Below are 23,014 nucleotides of genomic sequence, written 5' to 3'. Positions count from 1 at the left end.
TAGCTACTCAGGAGGCTGAGATCTGAGGATCACGGTTCAAAGCCAGCCTGGGCAGGAAAGTCCATGAGACACTTATCTCCAGTAAACCACTAGAAAACTGGAAGTGGCGCTGTGGCTCAAGTGGTAGAGCGCTCACCTTGAGCTGAGAAAAAAAAGAGTTAAGATGGCTATAGGATGTTCGCTATGCAAAAACTACCAGCAGATCTTTACTACTTAACTAAACAATATGTCAATGTCCAGAATACTCAAATTAGGAAAACCATGAATTGGAAAAAAGCCATTTAAATAGGGAATTAATTGGAATTAACCAAGGTAATTGTACAAGCAGAAACATTGAAACATTATGAAATACATTTGAAGATATGATATGAAACTAGAAAATAATATAGCAATGAACACTTGAATAGGAATTCTAGGTAATATCAGCAAAGTTATAAAAGGTTTTATAAAGGAGGCACCAATCTATATTACTTCTTTATTTATGACATGGCTAATTACAAAATTGTTCAAGCAATTTGGAAAAATAAAAGCTGCCAAGGGTAGTTTGGAATAATTCATAAAAGCCAGAAGACTAAGTATGATATGTAAATAATACATATATCAAATGATGAATATCTATTATATAAACGACCTAATAGAAACATGAAAAGATCATAGACAATTTGTGATCAAATACAAGTGAGAAATTCATGAAAAAGTATTCTCTGTTGTTTGGGAGGGAGATTTATGAAAGGTTTTTTTTTTAATGTGATCTGATAAAAATAGTTCTTACCATGAAGGATTTAAAGAGTGAAATTATTTTCAGAATGGAGAATTATCTGAAGGAAAGGAATACTGACAAAAAATACAAGGCAATGAAAACCGAGGTGATTATTGAAAGAATCCAGTTGAATTCTTCCATTCTTCAGTTATTTTCTTATTGTTGGGTGTTGTACAGAAGTGTTGCAATTTCATGTCAAGTTATGAATACAATGCTTCTTGGACAATGCCATCACTTCCTTCGCTTTCTCTCATTTCCCACCCCTTCCATCTCTACCCACATGTCACATCGTTTATTTTTTAAATAGTGTTCATTGAACACAGCGACTGCATTTGCACACCTTTCCTCCAGTCCTGTGACCCCCTTTGCCCATCCCCCAACACAGAAATAGAACAAAATAAAACATGTTTCCATGTCTTGCAACTTGTTTTGATAAATAGTACCTTAGATGTTCAGAGGAGTTACACGTTTGCATTCCTCTCTGAAGTATATCCTTCTTGAGTCAGTTTGTGTGTAAATTTATGGAGCCTCATATAAGTTACCATGTTTAGTTGTATTTTAGATCTAGCTTTGGCATTTGAGGGAAAACATGCACCACTTGTCTCTGTGAGCTTGTCTTACCTCACTTAACATGATTTGTTCTAGGTCCATCCATGTTCCTGCAAATGACCTAATATTCCTTCCAGTGGTTGTCGTTTGGATTGCCCACTTGTCAGGTGCTGCTGCTGATCGCAGGAACTAATTATTTTCATGATTTTCTGTTGTTTTCTTTAAAAAAAGGACACTAGCTAGGGTGTCACTAAATTACCATATCCTCTTCCACTTCAAAGAATACATGGACCCCCCATTTGTGGCATTTTTCTGGCCTCTCTTCAGATATTTCTGTTGTCTGCACTATAATGGATAAGGCGTACATTGGCCTTTCTCCTAAGGGAGCGTCTTGTCTGTGTTCGCTATCTGCAAAGCATCAAGCACTTTATCTTTTCCTTCTCTTCTGTTCTCTCCTAATGCTAGCCTCCAGTTCAGCATTATTAATCACAAGCAAAATAACACGTCAGTTCTAACTGCAACTATATAGAAAAATCAAAGGAAAGGGGTGATTTATCTGACAAGGGAATGGAAATATTAAAAAAAATTATAAAGATGGATAGGTTTTAATAGAAAATAGACTGTTTGCCATAGGGGTAAGGAGAATTAATAAACACAAAAATTTTAGTAAGATAGTTGCAAGCTGCTGTGGTCACATGTGCTCAATGTGAGGTAACTTCGCAAGTTAAAATAGACAGAGCCAAGTATAGATCATACCATTTGAGAAAGGAATGCTATTTGTCATTTAAATCCAGGCATTAGTTTTTCTTTGGTTGATGAGATCTTAATTAATTGAAGCAAAGTGAGCTATCTCTGGTCAGTAAGAAAGGCAAGGCAATGACAGGAGGAGCTTACAGGTATACTTATCTGCAGAGTTAGAGAATGGGGATTTTCACCAGCCTGTGCCAACCAGCAAAGCCTGTCATGTGCTTTTGCACACTGTGCATTGGCAGAAGCAAGGTTTGAACGAACAGTAGACAGCAGTGACAGTTCCCCCCCAACTCTAAAAGTGGCATAATGAGTATGTACTATTACAGATAGAAATTGCCATGTTTAATTCCCATGGCAACTGCACAGGCAAATTATACGGATAGGAAAATGCTACGAGAAGCATATGCAATGCCCTGCATATCGACTCTTTTCACAGATTAGAAGATTATAGGCAATTGTAAGTGAAGCATGAGCTGAAATGGAGTCAGAGTGTGGGAAGAGTGGGCAGAGAGCTAGGCTTTAGGGACTGGAAATCCTGAGCTGGAAGTCCTATTCCTTTATATTATAATAACCAGGTAGAATTTGGTTGGTGAAAAATTAGTCCTCGTAGCCTTACCTGAAAAATTAATACAAGAGGGGTCACCCTCCACAGTCCCAAGGGTTAGTGTGTCAGTTAACACATCACAGAAAAATGAGTTCCTGTTTCATAGACGCTTCCTTCTGAAACAGTAATGGTTTCCTTAATAGGCTTTCTGTTTGATTTCAGACCAGGATACCCCTGTAGAATAGATCATGGATTTACAAGTTAATGAAGATTGTCTGTCTGAGACAGGCATATGGCATAGGTGGCACAAACGATTACGGTATAAAACTTTGAGTACATAAACACCACAGCAACAGCAAAAGGTTTCTCACGGAGATAAATAGGGTTATACAGTATCATGTTGCCTATGACAAATTCCTTTTAGGCTCCAGAAAGTTATGCCTGAATAACTGGTCATCTGAAGGCTCCATTTGTCCCTCTGTCATGCAAATCTTTGTTTTGCTGAGCTGCTGAACTGTAACAAATATTATATGGGACCAAGTCACAACAACTTTATTAGGAATTAGATATTAGAATAAATACATTCTAATATATTCATAAAATGTATTTATATTTAAGTATTTTTCTTCAAACTTCGAGCATTTATGAACAATATTTGAATTAAATCAACATTTATGTGCTATATCCTGCTCCTATTTGTTAAATTAGACTGAGAAAAGAGGCTTAAAAATTCCAACAAGTGTTAACATTTTTAGGTTAAAAAATGCTAGCACATTCTGCTACTGCTTTGCCATCTGTCATTTACCCTATTTGGATGCCCATACATTCAGTATTTATTTTTCCACATGATTTGTGAATCATAATATACTACATGAAGAATAAAAGCCAGATTGTTTTTTCCAGTTGTCTAACGAGCCTTTTATAAAAAGCATCTTTTGGTGAAGTATTTTTGAATGTAGGCAGAAAGCATTTGCATCTCCTCGGTGAGTAAGTATAGAGTTGATGAATGTGTCTTAAAACCATATAGCTCATTCAAGCCATTCGTTAAGGAGAGAATGAACAATGATATTTCAGCAGTCATTTTGAGTGCATCCATAGTTAGTCATCCACAGGAAACCATCTTAGACCCAGTGAGCCCTTCAAAATTGACAATACTGTGAAGAATTTCTGCAGAAAAATGCATTTTTGTTTACTAAAACTAGGAAAATAAACTAAACAATGCCCCAAATCGCCATTTTATGTAACAACTAATTTTTTTAATGTTTTATGTAAGAAAGCAATCAAAGTAAACAATTTGCATATGTTATTTAAAATTTGAAAATTCGTGGAATGTGGCTTAGTGACATAAGACTGTCCAAACATGATCAAGGCTGAGTTTGAACCTCAGTACAGAATGAGACAGTGAGAGAGAGAGAGAGAGAGAGAGACAGAGACAGAGAGACAGAGACAGAGACAGAGACAGAGACAGAGAGACAGAGAGACAGAGACAGAGAGACACAGAGAGACAGAGACAGAGAGAGACAGAGACAGAGAGAGAAGAAAGGAAAAGAAAACTTAAGTAAGCAAAAGAGAGCAATAAATAGAGTACCTGCCACACATCATAGTCATTGCTTGAAACTTTTTTTAAAAGTACTTTTCCAAACCATGTAAGAAATCATTTACTACTTTGCATATTCATGAAGCCTTTTTGTATGACTGCTTTGGTTCATTGCTTTTGCTCCATAAATCTATACCATAAATAAGGTTGTAGATCAGTAAACCTAATAATCATGTCAGTCATAACCATAGTTACAGGTTAATATGTGTCTTGAGTTATGACATATAAAACAGTTGAGATTTTTGCAGGAATCATTTGGGTAGATCTTATCTCCATACTGTAGAGAAAGATACAATGAGGATGTAAATTAATAGGCCCAAGATCATAAAACTGGCCTATGTTTTGAAACTGTGTTTTCCATCATTTTAGAAATTTTTTCCCCTGTTTGTCCACATTTGAGTTCAAGCTCAGAATCACTATGCTGTATGATAATAAAAACTTTATGGGAAAAAGTTACAACGTATGTAAATTATGTAATCATTGCCTTTGTTGGGTGTGAATGATGCTTTCAATTCTAATTTCCACAATTACAAACAATACCAGGGTAAATATCTCTAAAATATACATCATGTGTGATCAATTAGTAATTTATGTATATTCATAAAATTGGAAATGCTAAACTAAGAGGATGAATACTCTTCAACCTTGAGTTGATCTTATGTTTGTGTTCTCTCCAGAAGTAGCAAATTTTGTTCTTCATATTTGTTCTTGATCATTAGGTCAAAAGTAACAGGTTTCTCATTTCAATATTGTTGAATAGCAAGTAAACAAGGGATATCTTTTTTTATGTTGTTTGACTATTTTCTGATCAATTTATTCTGTATTTTTCTTCTGTGGCTGACTACCCAGATACTCAAACAATGATACAATACTGGCTAGACCTGCTGGACCAACTCCTAGATTCTTTTGCACCATTAGAGAATTAGTAGCTAGCAGTCATGTGTGTGTGTGTGTGTGTGTGTGTGTGTGTGTGTGTGTGTGTGTGTGTGTGTGTGTGTGTGTGTGTGTGTGTGTGTATGAACTTGGGTATAGTAAAGCTTAATTTGTCCCTTATAAAACTCTTTCTTAAACATATAAATGAGTGCCATTCTGCACACACTACCAGAATCAAGGTATTAGAGCATCTCCCAACCTTGATACCAGTGATCTGTTTGCTTCTTCGTATAAGTTTGCTCTTCCCAAGGTGTCATCTCAGTGGGCTGATGTAGTATTCAGCTTTTAGAGTTTGACTTCTTCTTTACATATATCACTATGCTTCTTCCTTTTCCCTTTCATTGACTCAATACCACATATTTTTTACCCTTTAGTCAGATGCCCCATGTTTACCACATGGGGCAATTATGAATAAGGCTGACTAAAAATATTCGTGTACAAGGTTTTATATGAGTATATATTTTTCTTCTTTTTTGGCATGTACCTAAGAGTGAGATGGCTGGGTTCCATGAGTTTTAAGATTAATGTATATTTACCTTTATAATAGATTTTCCACAGATGTGGCTGATAGCCCTCATGGTTCTAAATGGTTCTGAAATCAATCTTGGTATGATTCATGTGGAGTTTTACCAACAAGGCCCTCTTTATGAAAGCAGGAAAGTTTTCCACTGAGGTTTGTTTTGAGAGAGAGAGAGAGAGAGAGAGAGAGAGAGAGAGAGAGAGAGAGAGAGAGAGAGAGAGAGAGAGAGAGAGAGAGAGAGAAGAATGTGGGGGGAAGGTGTGGAGAAGTGCTGGTCTTGGGGCTTGATCATGACTTTTTTTTCACTCAAGGCTATAATCTACCATTTGAGCCGCACTTTCAGCTTTTTGGGTAGTTAGTGGAGATCAGAGTCTCACAGAATTTCCTGCAGGCCTGGCTTTGAACCTCAATCTTCATATCCGAGCCTCGTGAGTAGCTAAGATTCCAGGTGTAAGCCACTAATGTCCAGCACTACTGAAGACTTTTAATCAGCTTCTGGTTATAAATCCTGTTATTTTCTCCCTCAGTGGACACAGGTCTGCTTATTATTTAGCAAATCTACAGTATTTTGAAGAGTTAAAATGGAAATAAATAAGATTCTAGTTAGTTGGGTGAAAACACTCAAACAAGGCATGAATAAAGCATACGAACGAGTCACCTTTCATATGTACCGTGGAATTATATTTGTTCTATGAAACATAAACAAATACCACATAAGAGCCACCATGGGTCCCTTTCCCAGGACTCATGAACTTACAATGTAATGAGGAGAGATAACTTTATAAGCAAATGCAGAAGAGAGTGGTGCAGGTTATGACAGAGGAACACATAAAGGGCATTTACCTAAACTTAGCAATGCTAGCAGCATCATGGACAGGGAGATTGGAGGGAGCATTTACCAGGTAGAGAGGAGAGAGAAGAATGTTCTGCATAAGTAATCGGCTCATGCAAAGGTTTTGTTTGGCAAGTGAATTCAGAGCCCAGGCGTGAGAAATGGAGGATGTTGTTAGATCGTGGTGCATAGTGAGTGCCCTATGAGGTCTTAAGGAACTGGCCAGACTGGGGCAGGTTGATAAATCAGAAGTCAGGAAATGGGCTGGTTGCCAGTGGCTCATACCTGTAATTCTAACAATTCAAGAGGTTGAGATCTGAGGAACAAGGTTTGAAGTCAGCCTCAGCAGAAAAGTCTGCTGAGACTCTTATCTTCAGTTAACTACCAATGTTTGTTTGTTTTTTGTTTTTGTCACACATAGGGCTTGAACTCTGGGCCTGGGGGCTGTCCCTCAGCTCTTCAGCTCAAGGCTAGCGCTCTACCACTTGAGCCATAGCACCACTACAGGTTTTCTAGTGGATTAGTGGAGATAGGAGTCTCACGGACTTTCCTGCTCGGGCTTCCTGTGAACTGCAATCCTCAGATCTCAGCCTTCTGAGTAGCTAGGATTACAGGCATAAGCCACTGGCACTGGGCTTTACTACCAATGTTGAGACTCTTATATTTGGTTAACAACCAAAAAGCCAAAAGGAGAGGTCCGACTCAAATGGTAGAGCTCCAGCCTTGAGCAGAAAAATTTAAGGGGAAAAGTGCCCAAACCGTGAGTTTACGCAGCAATACGGACACCAAAATGTTTAAAAATTAAAAATGTTCCAAGAAACTAGGTAGGGTGGGTGAAGTAGGAAAGGAGGTAAATTGGGAGTTCGTATTTTGGAATAAAAGTGGGTGAGACCAGAGGACATGGGGCTTTGGGAGGATAAGAATCTACAAGGATGATCATAACCACCAAGTACCATAAAGACATCAGTGAAGGTCCAAATCAACACGGAACAAGTCGGCATCAGCCGGAGCCTTTCAGTGTGCCTTCTTCATGTGTTCTGAAGCTCTAGACAAGACATGATGCCCATTGATTTCAAAGCTCTTGAACACCAATGAATTCCTAGAATCATTCAGAACTACTGACTCTCTAAAGATACTCTTCCTATTGAAAGAATGCCTTTGAAAACCTGGTTCTAGTGCAATTCTAGATATTGAAGAGGCTGATCTGTACTCTACAAATCAGACACCTCAGGTGATTGCTATGGAAACAGCAATTTGCCTCCATTGGTAGAGACCAGCTGGGCTTACCTGGCTATAGTTCTCAGAATTGGCTGCACATTAGAATCATCTAGAGAGCCTCTAAAAGTTCCAGTGGTCAGACCTTGCCTCAGACCAATTAAACCTGAGTCTCTGAAGTTGTTTCTTAAAGCTCCTAAAGGGAAGCTGTGGATTCGAGGCAGAGCCTCTGAGGATTTGGTTGGGGAAGGACTATTGTTTCTTTGGCTTCATAAGGTCTATAGCTAAAGCATCAGGAAAAAAAAAACCAAAACAACTCAATCTGTCATTTGCTTTAGCTTATCCAAGAAAGCAGACTTGAGGTTTCTTCATTCTCTAGGGAGAAAGGATTTGCTCGTAGCGTTTAGTTCATTGGAAATATCTGAATGGGAGAAAAAGCCCTCTAAATGACTATAAATCTTTATACGCAAGCAGAACCATTGCAGAGAAAGAAATAGTCCTAAAACATCTTTTTTCATAAGGAAACAGGCAACCACATTTTAGCTCGGGTCTGCAAGTCCGTAACTGCTTCCAACAACCAGAAATCAACAAAGAAAGATGCCAGCAATTCCATAGCTTTGAATGAGAACTTCACTAATAAATTCTAACTAAATGGACCTAACATTATTTCTCTACTGAAATGCTCTCACTAATTTTGCAGCTTCCAGTGGGATTGTCGAGATGCTCTGTCTTTAATAACATTTTTTTCTTTTCTTGCTTTCTGCCCACTCTGGCCTTCCTTTGAGGAAGGGGAGGGAAGGGGAAGGGAGGGGAGGGAGGGAGAGAGGAAGGAAGCAAGGAAAGAAGGGAGGGAGAGAAGGAGTGAGGGAGGGAAATGGAAAAACAAGAAGTGATAATATTTGGGATTATGCTATCCATATGTCTTTTTCCAGATAAAATGTAGACTATCTAGGCAATCTGACAGTCACAGATTGATTTTGTTAGAGGGCTAGAATACTACATCCTAAATCCTTACTGCCAGATGTTTTTCTAGTTGCAAATTATTATTCATTTTTGGAATTTGTGTTTTCTGTTATGTAAGCAGGGTCTGGAGGATCTCTTTGTAATGTAAGATGGGCATTTATAAAGCAAAATATTACTTGCTTCATATCAGTTCAGGTGAGGCTTCATCATGAAACGAGTTTGCATCCATCTTGCATAAAACAAAATAGGGCTTTGCAGTTGGCTTGATATGAAAAATGTGGAGTTAAGGACATTGTGGTAAAATGAACAAATGGTAGATTTTATTTATATACTTGTAATCAATTATTATTATTTTAATTCTTGATTTCTTTCTTTTTCTTTCTTTCTTTTATCTTTCTTTCGTAGTTCTGTTGTTGAATTCAGGTTTCTACAACTTGAACCATACTCTAGTTCTTTTTCCTTCTTTAGTGTTTTCTTTCAGGGAGGGTTTCAATTTGGGAGGGATGGGGGCTGGGGCTGGCCTCAGACTTCAATCTCCCCAACATAGCTGGGATTATAGTTCTGGGCTACTACTGGTTGAAACAAAGAATTGCTAACTTTAACTTGGCTGACCTCAAATTTACACTCTTTGGATCTCTGCCTCTAGAGTTGTTCTTTTTTTTAAAGAAATAACTCATTTGTGTGGGGTTTTAAAAGATAAACTATGAATAAATGCCGTGGTAGGGACCAGAAGCCTTTATGCATGCGAATAATTTGATTTAATCTTAATAAAAATCTGTTCATTAGATGAGAAAGCTGACTCTTTGATAGGTTAAACTGCTTTGGAAATTTTTCATTGGATTGGAGACTCTATTCAAACCCTTGGCATAAAAGCAGCCTGATTATAGAGTCCTCTGGACTACATTTTCTCTTCCAAGATGGCTGAAGACACATCAATGAATCAAAGGTTTTAAGATAGGTTAAAAGTCGAAGGTGAGGGGCTGGGAAGGTGGCTCAGTGGTAGAGCGCTTGCCTTGCATGCATGAAGCCCTGGGTTCAATTCCTCAGCACCACATAAGCAAAAAGAAAAAAGCTGGAAGTGGTGTTGTGGCTCAAGTGGTAGAGCGCTAGCCTTGAGCTGAAGAGCTGAGGGACAGTGCCCAGGCCCAGAGTTCAGGCCCCACAACCGGACCCCCCCCCAAAAAAAAAGCCGAAGGTGACAAACAATACAAAAAGAAAAGAGAACAAAAACAGCAGAAATGACAACTAAAGAATGTCTCGTTTCCTTTTTTTGGCGTTCATTTCATAGAATATTATTTTATATGGTCATCTGTTCATTGCTATTGGGGCTTTGCCCACTGCTCCTGGCTTAGCTTCGTTTGGTCTCTGTATGTTAATGATTAGAGTCCTATATGGTTTATCATGTCCCTGTTTTATTTATTTGTTTTGGTTATTCAGTGTGTTTACTTGTAGATTTATAGGTACATTCTAGTTACCACAAATGAAGGAAACCATATATTAAGGAGGGTCAGGGAGGGCACATAAAGACTGGAACAAAGATGAACAAATACAACAATGATACTCACCAGACACTATGTAGAAAATGAACTGGATATCTTATGAGTGGGGATAGAAGGAGAGTGACAGAAGAGGAAAAATGGTTCAAAAAGAATTGTACTGATTGTACCTGATTCACGTAACTGCAACCCTTCCGTATATCAACTGCACAAAAACAATTAAAAAAGAAAATTAAAAAGCAACTTTACCTACCATGTAGTATCAGTCATAAAATTAACTTTTAAAGAAAACTATTATCTATGAGTCTTTAAAACATAGTGATAAAACTGTTGACGTTAGGCCAGCTTGTTATCTAATTTCCTTGTCAGAAAATAGCAAAAAAAAAAAAAATACAAATGAACAGAACTAAGGTGATTGTTGACAGCCTTTCATTGGAACCCAACATCTTTCCATAATCAATCATCCTGCAAGAATGGAACTGGAACAACACTGAATCTCAGACTTTGGTCTTACAACGTCTAAATGCAGATCCTTAAATAAGCTAGTACTTTAAGAAGTCAATATTTAAATGTAGAACTTTAAATAAACTGGTACTTGGTCTCAGTAAAGAAGTCAATATTTAAATCTTATATGAAACACATTTTGTAGATATCCCAGAACCAATGTACGGAGAATGCTCATGAAGAAAATTCACAGGGCAGTTCCTTTAAAGACAGCCTGGCCAGGCTCTTCAGCTGGATAATGGGAGTGAGCCTCTGCGAGCACCTTCAATTAAGGCAATAAACGTATGTGCGCTGGAGCGCACTGCTGTTGGAGTTGTGGTGCAATGCTAAGGCAAATGCAGAATCATGTCCTTCTGTGCAGGTCGCCATTATAATCAAACAGGGTCGAGAAACTACAGCTTCATGACTGTGGTTGCTATTGTTACTGCTTGTATCTTTTCAAGTATATTTTATCTTTTACTCATTATCAGAAATGTAATGTTTTGTAACTAAATGGCCCCTTACTAATGGCATTTTAAAATGTGTTCTGGTCTGAATACTTTTCCAAGGACCTCTTTTGTATTTTCTTCTCTTGGAAGAAGGGAAGAGGTGAGTAGCAGGTCTTGTCAGGTAACAAGACCTCCTGAGGCTTGATCTCAGGGCCTGGACGCTATCCCTGAGTTGTTTTTTTTTGGCTCAAGACTAGTGTTTTACCACTAGTGCTTTGCTACAACTCAATTTTTGGCTTTTTAACTACTTGGACTTACGTGTTCCATGGACTTTCCTGCCTAGGCTGGCTTGAAACTCCAATCCTCAGCTCTCAGCTTCCTGAGTAGCTAGGAGTATAAACAATTTTGATTCAAATAATATTTTGGAGAGTCAAGGTCTCAGATTGTATCATAGCCTGGCCTTGAATTCACAGTCCTCCTGTACATGCCTTCTCCATGTTGAGATTACAGAAATGATCATGGTACACAGCTTAAATAATATTCTTGACATCCACAGAAAACAATATGTGCAAATAGGATAAATAATAGAGATTTTCATGTAAAACTTAGGACATTAAAAATAGACCTCTATAGACTGTAGACAGTTTTTTTTTACAAATTGAAGAATTCAAAACTAAGAAACAAAGTGCTTGTGTTTGCATGGACCCCTGCACTCAAGGATGAAGCAGTGTTTTCCTGTCTCGTTTGCTGTGGCTTTGAATAAGCTTTCTAATCTCTATTTGTGCTTCTGTCCTCTCTACCATAAGTCTGTGTGCATAATTGTACACATCAGGCCTTGTGTTGATAAATTACATGATCTCATTTAAATTATATGACCTTTAATACTATGCATGTGATTTTGATTTACCTGCTTTTTAAAAAATTTGTACTATTGCTTGCAGATGAAGTGAGTGTTATTAACAATTCACACTGATTAAAAGAAGGTACACCTTGCCAACTAGTTTGCCTCAAGACAGGTGGCCTGAAAAGATTAAATGCCATTCTGTTTTTTATAAATATTAAATGCAGTTCTGATACATATGTGTGTATATAAATGTGTGTACATATGTATATGAAAATACATGTATGAAAAAGATCAGTTATCATAATTTTATCCAGAGGAATACATCTATTTACTTCATATTATACATTAACATGTCTTGATCTTGCAAAATGAATAGCTGAGTGATTGTGTGTGTGTGTGTGTGTGTGTGTGTGTGTGTGTGTGTGTGTGTATGTGTATGTTTGTGTGTGACAGTACCAGTTCTGGGGCTTGAACTCAGCACCTGGATGTTGTCCCTGAGCTTTTTGCTCAAGGCTAATACTCTACCACATGAGCCACAGCTTTACTTCCAGAATTTTTGGTAACGTATTGGAGATCAGAGTCTCATGGACTTTCCTGCCTGGGCTGGCTTTGTACCAGGATCCTCGGATCTCAACTTCCTGAAGCTGGTATTTCAGGATTGCTTACTGACACTTAGCTTTGAATCATGGTTTTCTTGTTGTTGTACCATCACCTTTTCCTTTATCCAGACTCCTTCATAGTATAGAGGGAAAATCTTTCTGATGATAAAAAAATCTTTCTTTTCTTATTATCTTTAAATTGGGATGGGGGGAAGGGGGAGGCCGGGAAGGGATGTGAAGGGTAAACAAAGGAGGAGGCTGCAATGCTTGGTAAGAAATGTACGCATTATCCTGCCCATGTAATTGTAACTCCTCTGTACAGTATGTTCACAAATAAAATTAAATTAAATTAAAAAAAATAGTGGTCCAAAGCAGGTTTTAATTTTAACATGTCAGTTTATTTTAAAAGCCTGTGGAAATAAGTAACCCATTTCCTGCATTTTACAATGCAGGTTCCTTTGTTCTTACACCACATCTGAATGACAGAAAGTTCTATCTCCTCTGTATCCTTTCCTGTATTTAGGGACTGTTGCTAAATTACTCTTAACTTTCAATTCCCTATGCACACTTCAGTGTTTTGTGTTTTGTGCTCAACTGTTTATCTTTGTGCTAACCATGTCCACCACAAAATGAGCCCCAAGCATGTTCCTTCTTACTCCAGTCAAATAGGAAAAAAAAATTATCTTGAGGTTAAACTTCAAGTTGATAGGAAATAATAAAGGAATCAACTTCCAAAAATCACAGGAGTTTGCTCCAAACCCCTCAGGTTCCTTTCAGTAGAACTTGGAATGAGTTGGTATTTAAAAAAGAGATAATATGATTTATGGGAAAGGAAGGCAATGGTCAGTAAAGCATATGACTTTAAAGGATAAGACTGAATTTCAGTATTTTCTGGATCTCGGTAGACCCTTACAGTTATATATTCAGTGCACCATTACTAAGGTATCTACAGTGAGTACCTCAGGTAGTTAATTTATAAGAAGAATTGTAAGCTGAGAGCCGGTGCTCATGCCTGTAATCCTAGCTACTCAGAAAGCTGAGATCTGAGGATTGCGGTTCAAAGCCAGCCCGGGCAGGAGAGTCCATGGGACTCTTACCTCCAATAAACCATCAGAAAACCAGAAGTGGTGCTGTGGCTCAAGTGGTAGAGCGTTAGAACTGAGGGATAGTGCCCAGGCCCAGAGTTCAAGCCCCACAACTGACCAAAAAAAAAAAAAAAAAAAAAAAGAATTGTATATGCTTTTGGCAGTACTGGGAATTGAACTCAAGGCCAAATGCTGTTAAGCATATACTAATTGAGCTGTACCTAGAATCCTTTTTCTTGTTAGTTTCCCTTCCAATAGGGTCTGAGTCAAACTCCCTAGGTTGGCCTGAACCATAAAACTCCTCTGCCTCCTATGAAATTGCTGAGACTAGTGGCATGAGAAACTCATGCTAGAAATTTATTTAATACAGTTTTGATATACAGTAAATGAAAGATAAGGAGAGAGATAGGTAGGGAATAGAGAAAGAGACTGACAGAAAGAGACAGAGACAGATACATACACATATAGAGAGACAGACAGACAGAGAGACCCAGAGTCAGAGAGACAGACAGAAATAGAGAAACAGAGAGACAGAAGGGTCCAGAATTTTCCCTTCTGCCATGAACTCACTTGTAAAAACAGTGTCATCAATCTATTTGCAAGGTTCCATGCTCATGGCCTGATCATCTCTTCAGGCCCCATTTCCTAATACCGTTGCATTTCTTTTCTTTTTGCATTTCTGATTGTTATTATAAAGGTGAGGTACACAGGAGTCACAGTTACATGTCAGGTAAAGAGTACATTTCTTTGTGAACAGTTTCACCCCCTTCCCTCTGTCCATTTTCCCCTCCCATTCCTACCCACAAGACAAGAAGTTTTTTTTGTGTGTGTATGTGTTTCTTGCTGTTTTTGCCCCTTTGTCCAGTTTGTTCATTTATCTGTCTTTGGGAGCGAGGGGCACAGAAATGGTAGGACAAAAGGTGAACAAATGCAACAGTGGTACTCACTAGTGGTACTCACTAAACTCTGGAAAATGAACGAGGCACTGTTGTTTTTCTGACACATGGTTTCTGAAGTTGGGGGGAAGATGGGACACATTTAAAGCAGACCATAGGGTGGCCTTCCATCCCTTTGAGGACAGTCTAGTTCCTCCGCCAGTCACTGCAATGATCATTACGGATTTGTGTCTAGTCATTTGTCTACTCTATGAAGATTGTTCAATATTTAATTCTACCTTCCAGGCAGTTTAATGAGCCTAGTGACCTCATCATAATCTGGGGTGCTGAGGCCTACAGCCATGGCCTTCGTTCCATCATCCATCTTCTATCATTTCTATCTCCTCTCCTCTCTCTCTTCTACCCACCAGTCACCACAATGGATTAATCTCCCATTTCTATCTTCATATTTTTCTAGAAAGTATATTGTTCTGGGTGCCCGCCAGAGGTTTGATACTCAGACTAGTTTTGTACTGAAACACTTTATATCCCATTGTATTTTCTCAGCTCGCTGTCTTCACATCCCCAGGGCAGAATACTAAAAATAAAAGTGTAATATATTCTTCCCATGGTTTTTATGGCTTTTATTCCATCACACTGTATTACATAACTCTGATATCTCTTTCGTGTCCCACAGATATGTCTGTGCTTTTGTTAGAAAAACTAAAGGAAACTAAAGAGACAAGCTACTGACATTCTCCACATTTCATTGTACTTAAAAATGGGAAATAAAGCTGTTAACTAGCAATTAGTGATTGGGGGCAGTCATGTCTGCTCACCTTGGATTCTTACTAATATGTTTCTCTAATGTCAGGTGGGTGAGGGCTAGGAAACGCCTTAAATTGTAGATGAAGTTCTTCTAAGTTTGGCTTAATTTGAATGAAATGCCTAAATTTGAAAAAGATGAAATTTAATTCCTTCACACCCATCTAAATGTACTTTCACCAGTTCAAACACTTGAACTTGAGGTCTGTCACCAGTGGTTCATGCTTTTATTCCTAGCTACCCAAAAGTCTGAGATCTGAAGATCCAGGTTTGAGGCACAAAAATACTCAAGGCACAAAATACTTGAGGCACAAAATACTTTGAGGCACAAAAATACTTCCCATAAGCCAGCAAAAAACTGCAGAACGGCTCAAATAGTAGAGCATCAGCAATGAGAGATCCTGAGTGAAAGCACCAGAACAATGTACACACACACACACACACACACACACACACACACACACACACACACACACACACACACACACACACACACAACTTGAAAATAGCTACATGTAAACTGAAGACATTTCATGGCATTGTATCAATCATGTGAAATTCTGTTTGTAATATCATTGTATTATTAAAGAATCAATGCTTGTAGCTGTGGAAAATATTCCAAATGGGCAACTTGGTGGTAAGGCCCTTTTGGATGCTCATGTCAGTTTCTTATCACCATCCTATGGAGGACACAATTGGTTATATTTGTCCACTTTTCTCTGAAATATTTCAGCACTCATGACCTGGCCTCTGCATACTATATTAAACATGTATATCATATATATAGCATATATCATCTTTATATCCTATATATATAAATTATACACATATTTTTATATATTATATGTTATACATTATACCTCTGCATATATACCTCATGCATATATACTAGCCACTCCAAAAGGATTCTTTCTATACAGGTTGATGCTGTTTAAGGTAAGAAAACTAGCTCTGTGAAAAATCTCCTGGTTGAAGTAGAAAAGCAGAGATTGCCGTCTAGAGTCTGGGATTCATGCATCAGAAATGAAGTATTTAAGTAGGCTTTTGTCAGATAACAACTGCCATTTCAGTCTGAGCATTTCACCATCTCATTCTGGGCCATCTGTCTCACGGGGAGCAATTAATCTCAAACTCCAAAATGCGACGTTAAAATTCCATTAACACCCAACAGAATATTAATGTGTCTGGCATTGCCCTTTTTTTTTTTTTAATCCCTCCAAGATTTCAGGGTTGATTTTGAAGAAAGCAGGTATAACAGGTTAAGCTAATTAAGACTATTGAGCGAAATATATAGTTAACTACTGAAATTATGTAATAATACACAGAACTTAGTTTCACCACACCACCTGTTTTGGCAACACATACATGGGCCGTGATTCTACATTGTGAAGGGTTACTTGTCAAAGCAGTAAATGTTTGACAAAACCCAGTTTCCTCCAGACTCTGACTTTGTGATTGCCTTCTCTTTCCACAGAACCACATCACGGCCTTCGCGGAAGTCACATGATATTGAAGCTGATGGTTTTTCCCTTCACTGGACATCATCTCTTTTTACCACCCATTCCTAACACCTAAAGTTTGTTTGCTTATAAAAGAGGTTTATAAAGTTGTCTAATAATTTTTATAATTTTCCAATCAATGTCAACCTCTCTGTATTCCCTGCCCCCCACTAGACTGTGATCTCCTCGAGGGCGAGACTGTGTCTTTCTGTTCTCTGTAATCCCAGCATCGACCACAAAAGCCTGGCACAAAGTAGGTGATCAATAAAAAACAATGAGATGATTGAATGAACCAATCAATCCTTAAATAAAATGCTCACTTTAGTTTCTCAGAGAATCTGTGCCTCTGTGAAAAGCAATCTTTCCACAAGTCGTATTTGTAGAAGAAAACTCTATTTTGGGGCTTTTTAATTTTCATACATCTATTCAGCAGTATACCATATTTAATTTGAAGTGGACTTTGGACATCATAGGGGTTTTTATTTTATTATTAAGCATGACATCATTTCCATTCTAACAGATTCCAGTGTGTGAAATGCCTTTCCTTTCAGAAACTATGTCTTATACTAAAATCATGTTCACACATTATATTATGCTATATTTCACCTAAAATACCACTCAGACTATCCATTCTAAGACTGGTGCTTCTGCTTTTGAAGGGGAAAATGCCAATTTTTACTGTAATAAGTAATGTATCATAATTAAAAAATTATTTATTTGGACTTTTTCTCCTGACACTTGTGATTTAATTGTTGACTTGTATGTTTTGAATACAGACAGTACTAATCAGGGTTAAGTGAATAAATCAACTAGTTTTCCATTGCTTGCTATGTCTCTAGAGTGGCCACAGGTTCTATTCTGGTAAATTTTTTTGACTTATAAAGACTTTTACTAATCTAAATGGGAAGAACTACACCCTAACTGATACGCAATTGATATGAATGGTAGAAATAGCATTAATGTATTTTACTTTGCATTTGTGTTGTACTTTATATAATGGAATATATTTACATTCCTAATATTTAATACGCATAATTTATAACATCATGTAAATGTTAAAAGTATGATTTTATTTTATAGATGAGAAAAATGAAGCAAAGAGGGGGTAAAACTATTCCCAACGACACAGCAAGTAATATAAACAGAGTCAAAATTCAATTCAGACTTTCTTGCTCTAACCTCATTTTCCCTTCAAGTATGCTAGAGTTGCTGTATGGTTTTGAACATTGAGGCCTTTAAGACATCATTAAAGTCTTTGTCCACAACTGCCTACATTTTTTAGAAAGTAAAGAAATGCAAAATAGTGTTAAAAGAAATCTTCTGTATTTTCAATATTGACATTTTAGGGATTAATATTTTCAAAATACAGAACTGTGTAATAATCTATTTGGAACCTTATTTGAAAATAATGACTGTCTAGAGCTTGACTATGAGGCTCATTGTAAAAGTGAATCAAATGTCTCCTTTCCTCTCCTTCCCTTAGGCCCAGTCCTGACTCAGGAGAAAGCTTGAGGGGTGGACATTAAAGGGAGCACATGGACTTAAGATGAAAATCGCTGTGATGGAAGAAAGATGAGCTCATCAGTCATTGATAATCTTTAACTCGAATAACTTTGACTGATACAAACAGTCATTAATTGACTAAAATGAAACTTTCTAGTATTGAAAAAAGCAAAGTTTTAATTGACCCTATCATTTCAGAAGAAAGCAGAAAGTCATTAAAACTAAAGGTGCATCCACGATTCTCCAAATGTGGGGTCACATGTGCATTTCCAACATTGTAGGAATTAGAGCACCTTCTACCAGGGCCAAATAGAGAAGAAAGAAATCCATATTTTTGCTGATTTCAGATCTCTATACTAACTCAATTCCTTGGGAATTGTAGAAACTAAAAGAGATCTGAAGGGCCTGACTCTTTTAAAGAGTAACTTTGAGGCAATCATAGAAATGGGATTCAGTGACATCAAAGAGTTCACTTACCGTGTGTCCAAAGGCAGATTACCAGTATGCTTTGTAGGGTTTGATCAGTTCTATGGGGGACTACACCACCTTTCAAAGGATCCAGCAGGAATATTTTCCTGATGGATAAATCAATCCATCTACTATCTATCAATCCACTGTCCATCTATCCAATCTATGTTTAGCTATCTATGTCTGTCTATGTCTATCTGTCTGTCTATCCATCTATCTATCTATCTTTCTTTCTTTCTATCTATCTATCTATCTATCTATCTATCTATCTATCTATCTATCTATCTATCTATCTATCTATCTATCTATCTATCTATTGTTATCAGCTGTCTATGTGTATCTGTTATCTATCTATCATGTATGTATGTATCTGTCATCTATCTCTATTGTCTATGTGTCTATCAAAGTGTGTCAAGGTTAGGTTTTTGCACTTTGCTAAACCTGGAATTATGAATTCAGGAGTTAGAAATTCCTCATAAAACCCAGATTTAACCCAGGATCAGAGTAATGTCATTTCTAATATTTAAAAATCCTCACCTCATGGTAGTGCAATGGATAACCCTGTCCTAAAACACAGGGGTGTGGGGGGGGGGGGGAGAGGGAGTTTATGATTCATAAGATAGAAGGTAAAAGGCAGAAAACAGCCATCAACCATGATACTATTACTGACAGTAATGAAAAATACATTTGAGAAAATATTAGTATGTAAATATGTACATATGTAGACTGGAAAAAACAGGCAAACACATATCTTTCTGGTAAAGATGTCTCCTTTTTATTCTTCTTACTGAGGCCCAGATCAGTATAAGTTTGGTCAACCTGAAAACTTAGTATTCTCTGTTTGCATGGCAGAAATTCTGCACATGTTGTATCAGATTCCTAAGATAACTTAAAAGGCTCTTTTATGTTAAAAGAGAGGTGAACCTTCTTTGACAGGCTTTGCCTATTTTACTTGTAACTGGGCCTCTCTTTTCTCAGGATCTATCCTAGCCAAATATCTCAGTTCCATGTACCATGGTTTTCTTTGTGAAATAGCAGTAGGGAAGGAAAGAAGTCTCTGCTGTGTATTGTATTTTTCAAATAAAATTTAAAAAAATTAAATGCAACACATGATTTTCCCCCTCATGGACTGGTCTTTATTGGAAGTAAAGGAGTGAGAATGTTTGTGAATGTGTGCACACGTCAGGACATTCAGACTGACTGGAGAGCATTTGGAAATGACTCAGGAAGTGTGGAGTTATGTCAATTCCGTAGGCAGCAAAATGGCTGCCTAAGTCTATGGGCCATCCTAAGATTCAAACAGTGTCTTCATTTGTAAATCCTCAATTCCTATTAAACTATATAGGGCACTAGGAAGGCATAGGTCTCACTAGATGTTTGGAATCCTGTAAGTGCTAAAGCACTAGAGAATGAACATTAAGGTGACCTTATTCCTGTCCTAGCATGGTATTTTATTACATTTTGATTACATGCCTTGAAAAGTGTCCAGGACATATTGTTCTGTTTATACTCTCTGAACACTGAAGTCACAATTTCCCTGGCTTTTCTTAAGACTCCTGAAAATCACAAAGAAACATCACAAAGAAACTTCTTTTTGGGCTGGGAATGTGGCTCAGTGGTAGAACGCTTGCCTTGTATGCATGAGGCCCTGGGTTCGATTCCTCAGCACCACATAAGCAAAAAGAAAAAAGCCGGAAGTGGTGCTGTGGCTCAAGTGGTAGAGTGCTAGCCTTGAGCTGAAGAGCTGAGGGACAGCGCCCAGGCCGAGTTCGGGCCCACGACCGGACCAAAAAAAAAAAAAAAAAGAAACTTCTTTTTACAGGTAATATATGTTAATAAAAATATAATTTATGGGAATTTATTCAGGATAGTAAGTGAATGACTCTCCTTTAAAAAGAAAAAATTTCAATAGGACTCTGCTTTAAGACAAAAGTATTTTAATTCTTTCTTCCTATCATCTCCAATTCATATTATAGCTGGTTCTTAGTCTTGTAGAAAGGAGAACTGTGTTCCTTCTTGAAAAAAAATAAGTTTAGATTATTTATTGTTAGATAAAGTACAGAGGGTTACAGTTTCATTTTGAGCAATGTCACCCCTTCCATTGCTCTCTCCCAGTTTTTGCCTCCTATCTCCACTCCCAAATTGTATAGTTCAGAAAAAAAAATTAATTCCAGTACAGGAGCTTGAACTTAGTGTTTTGTGCTCTCCTTTAGATGTTTCTTCATCTCTACTTTTGGCTTTTTGGTAGTTTTTTGGGTGATAAGAATCTCAAGATAGGAGCTGGGAAGGTGGCTCAGTGGTAGAGGCATGCCTTGCATGCCTGAGGCCTTCCCCAGCACCACATAAACCAAAAGAAAAAAAAAGCCTGAAGTGGCGCTATGGCTCAAGTGGTAGAGCGCTAGCCTTGAGCTGAAGAGCTGAGGGACAATGCCCAGGCCCAGAGTTCAGGCCCCAGGACCAGACCCCTCCCCCCAAAAAAAGAATCTCAAGATAGCTTTCTGCCCAGGTTGGCTTCAAACCTCAGAATCTTGAGTAGGTAGGATTGCAGGTATAAGCCTCTGGCACCCAGCTCTTAAGTTGCATTTTTAATTGAGCTTTGAAAAGAAAAAGAAAAAAAAAGGAAATGATTCTCAAAAAGACGCTCGTTTCAGTAATTTTGTTTTCCAAAGAGGTATTATTCATTTTCAGCAAGGACTTTCAGCCCTTGTTCATTTAGCATATCTGCTGAGTGATTCTGTCTATCAAAGCATTCACAAGTGCTAACTAAACACTGTTGGGAAAAACAGACATGGCCTGTGTCCTTCCAGATTGTACAATTCAGCAGATTCAGTGATTGAGCTATAAAAAGTCTGTTCAGAGTCAGGACATTTTTATCCTTAGCAATATCTCAGATTAAAAAGTGAAAAGTGTTGCCTCCATCAACGCTGCATTCTTCAACTGTTGTTGGATTTGAGCTGCTCTAAATGCAACTATACTCCGCAAGTCTATGGTCCAGTTCCGTCATGTTTTTTCTGGGGTAAGCCATGAATCCATGACCAGTTGGAGATTCTGGCTGATGATGACTGACCCCGCTCACATGGTCTGAGATAGCTTGTCTTGGGACAAGCAAACTCTATGTGGATTGTGAAGCTTCATCAGGTTCCTGGGGGAGTGAGCTGGGAGAGTGGAAGTATGCAAGGCACCAGCACAAAGAAACTCACCCAACTCATTCTGTTGGCCAAAGCAAGAGCAAGGGCATCCCAGATTCAAATAGTGAAGGAGGAGCTACAGCCATACCACCAGGGAGCAAATACAGAGATGAGTGAAGGGTAAGAAGCCATTTTGACATTCCATTTGCCACTGACTTTTTTTTTTATTATAAAAGTACTGTACGGAGGGTTACAGTTACATAAGCAAGGTAATGAGTACATTTCCTAGCCAGCATTGTTTCTTCCTCCTCGTTTTCCCCTACCATCCCTTCCTTTCCACCTCCTCAATTACCCGCTCCCCCACCAAAGTTGTAAAGTTTGTTTTCAACATAGTATCTTGTACATCTCATTGTTACAGTGGGTCAGCTTGCATCCCTATTTAAGCTTTTTGGTTTTTTTCCCCTTCCTCTCCCCAAATTAGAGAAATGTATATAAAAGATGCAGGGCCCCAACATCAAATACTGTGAAAATGGGTTATATCACAGGGGAGGAAAATACAAAGAATCAAAAAAGACTCACATGGTACATTATAAATACATTAGAAACAATAGCAAGAAAAAGATGTGAAATGAACAAGAAAAAAAATTTGTGTCTCTATCTTGGAGTTCATTTCGCATCTCCCTTTTTGTAGATGACATGATCTTGTATTTAAAGAATCCCACAGATTCCACTCACAAATTACTCAAGCTGATTTGAAACTTTGGCAGAGTAGCAGGGTATAAAATTAACCTCCCCAAATCTATGGCTTTTCTGTATGCCAATAATGAGAAGAGCGCGGCTGAAATCAGGAAAGAAACTCCTTATGTAATAACCCTACAAAAAATAAAATACCTAGGAATTAACTAAAGAAGTGAAGAATGTCTATGAAGAAAACTTTAAAAACCTGTGGGGAAAAAAAGTGAAATCAAAGCAGAACTTAGGAAGGGGAAAAAACCTCCCATGGTCCTGGATTGGAAGGATCAACATCATGAAAATGGCAATACTTCCCAAGGCTATCTACATATTCAATGTGATACCTATCAATATTCCAACCTCAT

General features: G+C 37.9%; 1 protein-coding gene across 3 annotated transcripts in view; it reads left to right on the top strand.

The window, feature by feature from the left end:
• Plppr5 (phospholipid phosphatase related 5) overlaps positions 1-19,378 on the top strand; it is a 123,096-nt gene extending 103,718 nt beyond the window's left edge. For 2 of the 3 annotated variants that reach the window (XM_070007795.1, XM_070007794.1), the window contains exon 6: positions 16,794-19,378. In XM_070007795.1, the coding sequence (XP_069863896.1) occupies positions 16,794-16,826 (33 nt within the window). In that variant the 3' untranslated portion in view covers positions 16,827-19,378. Of the gene's footprint in view, positions 1-10,808; positions 11,038-16,793 lie in introns of those variants that run through there. The other variant, XM_070007792.1, reaches the window with a different exon arrangement.
• Positions 19,379-23,014: the final 3,636 nt, after the last annotated feature.

The sequence above is a fragment of the Dipodomys merriami genome, unplaced genomic scaffold (assembly GCF_024711535.1).
Source record: "Dipodomys merriami isolate MVZ:Mamm:240054 unplaced genomic scaffold, mDipMer1.0.p SCAF_7, whole genome shotgun sequence".
Lineage (NCBI taxonomy): Eukaryota > Metazoa > Chordata > Mammalia > Rodentia > Heteromyidae > Dipodomys > Dipodomys merriami.
This window is presented reverse-complemented; position numbering and strand designations above follow the sequence as displayed.